The following is a 5,602-nucleotide window of genomic DNA, read 5'->3' on the forward strand; positions in this document are numbered from 1 at the left end:
CCTGGCTTAGTGCTGGAAAGTGAAACTTATCTTTTGTTTAAAGACTTGCCTTTTGTTTAAGGAACCAAGTGGAAATAGCTACGCACAATCTCGCTCTGGTCAGGATACATTAGCACGTTCTGAACTCCCAATCTCGAGATAAGATGGAACCAGGAATGCTCTCTTTTCTTCCTCTTTTCCTCTCTCCCTCTCCCTCACCTGTGCTGTGTCCAGTAGTCAAACCTCCAGTGAAAAGAACACGGCTCTGGTGTCTGACGAACCTCAACTGCCCCCCTTCCCCACGCGGCTGTGCCAAGTCCCGGCTGTGCAGACGAGTCGCCTCCCCGAGCCTCAGTTTCCCCCCTTCAAATGCGGATGCCTGTACCTTCCTCTCGGGGTCTTATGAGGACTGGATTAGGCAGTGACACACCTGGCCCACAGGAGACCATGAAAAGCCCACCCCGCGGCCCCTAACGATTCCATCCCCAGACCTGGCCTCCCATGTTTTTCCAGAGGCCCAGCTCCCTGTCCTCGGGCGGCAGGGGCCTTCCCAGGCCTGCTGGGCTCTCCCCAGAGCATCAGTGTACCGAGGCCTGGAGACAGGCTCTCTCTTCCAGTGGGCTCCGGGTCATAGAAGGGAAGGCTGAGGCCGGGAGCCGTGGGAGGGTCTCGTCCAAGGCTGAGCTGCATATCCGTGGGCTGAGGACACACGCCTCACACCTGGCCCAGCTCAGGCCTGCGCTGCCCTGCAGGGCTTCCAGGCAAGTGCCAGGAGCCTCGCACACCGCAGCCCGGTGGGGCGGCCACCGTATTTCCTGCACGTTATGAAATGCAACATGGGGCCCGGAGATTAGAGCTGAAAAAGAAAAACAGGAAACCCACACGTCTGGGGGCTGTGCCCCTGCCTCAGGTGCCCGAGGAGGCAGAAGGGAGCTACCCTCGGCCTCAAGCCTTGGGCCCATTCACACTTCACTCCCTCCTCCCAAGAGGTCTCCCCTTCTGCCACTCACCCCAAACCCATAGCCCCCACCTTCCCCTGGCAGCCCCCAGCACTCCTCTCTCCTGAAGGCGTCTGCTGAGCTCACTAACTTCAGACCCCAGGCCAACGGGGGGACACAGCAGCCTACAGCAGCGCTAGCGTTAAATGAGCCAAAGCCTGGGATAGTGCCCGGCACTGGCTTTCATCAGGGATCCCACTGGCTCAGGGCTGGTTGCGATTCCTTCCTGCCGCCCCCCTCCCCCACACCACAGAGCCCAGCTTTGGTCCAGGAGCTCCTTTGGCCATTTGGGTGCCGCCGGGATGGTGATGAACTGCCACCCTTCCTGGCCACCTGCAGCCCGCCGCCCCACTGGGCCTGCACCTGTGGCTCCTTCCCCACACAAGCTCTGCTACCAGTTTGCCAAGTTCCCTGCTGTGTTGCTCCCTGCAGAACCCGTGCCGCTCTCACCAGAGCCATCCCAGGGCTTGCCCCTCAGTCCGGTTCCGCGGACGCCGAACGGACTTCATTGTCAGAGAGCTGAGGTAAGCCATGACGGCTTCGGACAACTGAGTATCGGGAGGCCATTGTTTTCACAGCCATTTCTTTCTCAGCTCCAATCACTTGCAATGCTATCCTTGTCAGCTTACAGTACGTGCTGTGTGATGTTGTTTATGTGAAACTCAAAAGAGGCAAACGGTGGCAGGCATGCACCTGCTGGCAGTGACTTCCTTCGGCCTGGGGGTTGGGAGGGGCAGGGGGAGCCCCTGGGGGTCCCCTGCCTGGAAGCGTTCTTCCTTGGTCTGGGCGGGGCTTACATGGATATAAAACTGTGTCTATAACTAACTTGGTGTAAGTTATACCAAATTTTTTTAAGAAGAAAGAAAACACTGTGTACCGCTCTGCACACTCATCAGAGCGGCTAAAACGAGACAGATCACACAAAAACTAGTTGCTGATTTTTTTAAAAAATTAGATATTTGAAGGTTTTTCATTTCGTTGCTTTTTCATTCTTTTTCCTATTCATCCATCTGCTCACCTCTCACCCAGTTGGGTGGACTCAGTCCTGGGTCCCCAAAAGTACACACTGAAAGGCCTCATGGGGTCGCAGAGGGAGCGACAGCCTGGGAACCCCAGCAGCTCGGGCTCTCGTCCCAGCTCTGTACTGACTCGCTGGGTGACCTGGGAAGGCCCGTCCTCCTCTGTACCCCAATTTCCTGATCTGTTGAAATATATTCTTCCTAATAGCCCCCTTCCCTGCTAGACACTGTGACTGCACCATTCCTTCCCACAATAGCCTTGAGGAACTGTCTCCAGGGAATAGATGGAGAAATTAAGGCTCAGTGAGGGTGGTGGGGGTGCATCCAGCCACATGGTGGGTGGAGCGGAAGAGGACTCCCCTCTCTAATCACAGATACTGAAATGCTGGGGGGAAAACCAACCCCAAACAATTAAAAACAGACATAGCTTGAGAAAGGAGGAAAAGAGGGAAGTGGTCTACCCGGAAATTCAAAACCGGAGAAGTAGCCGAAACCGGTTTGGCTCAGTGGATCGAGCGTCGGCCTGCGGACTTAAAGGTCCCAGGTTCGATGTGGAGGGCCCTGGGATGTGAGGCCAGATGCAGGTCCAGGTGGAAGCTGTTTGAATGTGCACGTTTGACCTTGGAGCTTTGGAAGGGTCAGGGAAAGAAGCCAGTCATGAGAAGCGTGAACGCGACTCCAAAACTGAGCCATTGCTAAGTGGGTTCTGAGTTTATGGCGTAAGAACCTCAAACTGAGAAATCAACATAAAAACTTATCTAGAATTCGTTGGAAACCCTGGTATCATCTGCACTGTAGAAACACTTCCATATGTCTGTCCGACAGAAAACAAAAAACAAAAACAAACTCCTATTGAAGATGAGTTCACAAGCAACAATTACAAACCACAAGGAAATGCACTCACCACCCCATGAGCTACGCAGACAAAACCGACAGGAGACTTAGCGTACCACGCCCTGGGAGAGTTTATCGAATAAGTTATATTTCAGGTTATAGAGAGAGAGAGGAGAGATGCCTCAATTAAAGAACAAGAAAACATAGAGCAGAAAGCGTGGCCCACAACACGAGCATGTGCAGTAGTCGAGCTGGGACCTCCGTTCTGAACGTTTGTTTCCTGCTCTTAAACCCTTCGGGTGATTTTATGACCCTGAACATAGGCAATGCCCCCATCCTACCCCACCTGCACCAGGTCTTCCCGCCCTCCATCTGCGCCCCCCAATCCTACCTGGCACTAAGGAGGTGGTAAGGCAGGTGCCAATGGCCAGCACCAAGAATGGTGAAATCATGATGCGCTCCAAGCCCTGCTCTCTCTCTGGAGCCCAGACGTACAATCCACGTGGGTGGGAGGGGTGGGCTGGCAGTGGTCAGCCGTTAGCTGATGTTAGCTGATGTTCCGATCCTAAAAATGAAAAGAAAAAATTTAAAAAGACACCTGGGCCACAGCTCCAGAGTTCATATGTTCATTCACTTAATTCCTTTGTTGGTTCATTCATTCACTAAGTCTTTATTGAGCCCCTATTACAAGCCAGAGCTGGGGATGCCACCCTAGGTGGTCTCTCCCTCAGGAAGCTTAATCCCATGGCAGTAGAATGATGAATGAGTGCCACGCCACAAAGAGGTTCCCTCCCCCTTCCCCAGTGAACTCTCACTGTCAGTCCAGCGGGACCCACCAGAGTTCGGGCTCTCTGTGCACTGCTCCTCAAATGGTAGCGCGAGTCAGAACCTCCTACGGGGCTTGTTAAACTAGATTCTGTCCCTACCCCCATCCTCGACCAGAGCTTCTGACTGCATTGCCAACAAGCTCCCGGGCAATGCCCCTGCTGTTGGCTCATGGACCACACCTTGGGAAGACTGTTCTAGAACAGTCTTCAGGCTCTTAATTACCTGTGACCCGAGAACATCAGAGACAAAAAAAGAGTCCACCCTTTCTTAGAGGGACCCCTACGTCTGCTACCTTCTCTTCCAGAGCTTGTCATTTACGGAGAGAGATACAAAAACCATAGAAGTGACCGATGGGAAAAGATTGGCTGGGAAGGGTGGCCATTTCTGGGTAGTAACATTACAGATGACTCCGATGATTTTTTTTTCTGCGTTTCCCAAGATTTCTTCTGTGTTGAGATGTTACCTTTGTACTTTTTTGAAAATGTTATTTTTTAAAAAAAAAGTTAACCAAAATGTTAACTGTGGCTTTCTCTGGGCAGTAGGACTGTGAATGATTTATTTTATATTTTTGATTTTTCCTAATTGCCTAAAATGAGCATGTATTAATGGCATACAAATGTTTTTAACTTGTGGCCACAAGTTAGGTTCCTGTTAGGTTCATGAGGGATAACCCACCCATTAGCAGCTGAGAAATGTACTAGCCCTGTATAAATGTTAATGGAAGATGAAGAATTTTAAATAGCGAGAGCTTCACTAGGAAATAATGTGATTATTTCCACCAAAACCAAGATTAAAATGACTCTTCCATTTGTTGGGAATGTTCACCTAAAAATTAAAAAAAAAGTCAAGGTGAGAGGCAACAAGTGTTTGAGATCCAAAAAGAATTGTAGCCTTACTCAGTTTGGCTCAGTGAACAAAGAGTCGGCCTGCAGACGGAAGGGTCCGGGGTTCGATTCTAGTCAAGGGCACATGCCTGGGTTGCAGGTTCGATCCCCAGTAGAGTGTGTGCAAAGATTATCTCTCATCATTGATGTTTCTTTCTCTCTCTCCCTCTCCCTTCCTCTCTGAAATCAATAAAAATGTAAAAAAAAAATAATAGTAATAATCAAATCCTATATTTAAAAAAAAAGAATTGCAATACTGGGAAGCATTAGGAGTTGATGGCAAGGGGAATTTATGAGAAAGGGAAGGGGAAGAGTTACATCCGTAGAAGGAGGGAATTTTTATGAGTCGTATAAACTAAGGAAGGAATTTCTCTACAGGTGCAGCTAAACTAGCACAGCGATGGCAATCGGAAAGAGTCCCATTAAGTCTCAGTCAGACGTTATGGTCACAATGTTTGCTTTCCCGGCATTTTTTTGCACCAGCTATTTCGTTACAGTGCTGCTTCAGGCCCAGCCCAAGGTGACCATGCCCAGTTCTAATGCTCCACGCATGGGAGGAGTAAGACGTGCAAGGCAGGCCCCTGGGCTGGCGGCTCCAACTCCATTTTGAAGCGGTCCTGCTTATATTATTTCCCACATGAGAAACGGCAGGGGTGCACCACATTGCATGGTTAGTGTCATGATAGGTAAGAGCCGCTCTACCGCCGGAAAAGGTGAGGTTGAGTCAACCTGAAAACTGTACATGCTGCCCTGACCGGTTTGGCTCAGTGGATAGCGCGTCGGCCTGCGGACTGAAGGGTCCCAGGTTCGATTCCGGCCAGGGGCATGTGCCTTGGTTGCGGGCACATCCCCAGTGGGAGGTGTGCAGGAGGCAGCTGGTCGATGTTTCTCTCTCATTGATGTTTCTGGCTCTCTATCCCTCTCTCTTCCTCTCTGTAAAAGATCAATAAAATGTATATTTTTTTTTGTAAAAACTGTACATGCTGCACCCCAGTGCCCAGAGGCGAGGGTCCACCGGCACCGCATCCCACGAAACACCCCAAGTTCACCAGACACGCCG

The 5,602-nt window shown here is 50.9% G+C and overlaps 1 protein-coding gene across 2 annotated transcripts in view; it reads right to left on the minus strand.

The window, feature by feature from the left end:
• ALPL (alkaline phosphatase, liver/bone/kidney) overlaps positions 1-5,602 on the minus strand; it is a 39,553-nt gene that overhangs the window by 15,891 nt on the left and 18,060 nt on the right. For both annotated transcript variants that reach the window (XM_006777603.2, XM_006777604.1), the window contains exon 2: positions 3,222-3,395. In XM_006777603.2, coding sequence (XP_006777666.1) covers positions 3,222-3,282 — 61 coding nt within the window. In that variant the 5' untranslated portion in view covers positions 3,283-3,395. The remainder of the gene's footprint in view (positions 1-3,221; positions 3,396-5,602) is intronic.

This window comes from Myotis davidii, unplaced genomic scaffold (genome assembly GCF_000327345.1).
Source record: "Myotis davidii unplaced genomic scaffold, ASM32734v1 scaffold149, whole genome shotgun sequence".
In the NCBI taxonomy this organism is placed as follows: Eukaryota; Metazoa; Chordata; class Mammalia; order Chiroptera; family Vespertilionidae; genus Myotis; species Myotis davidii.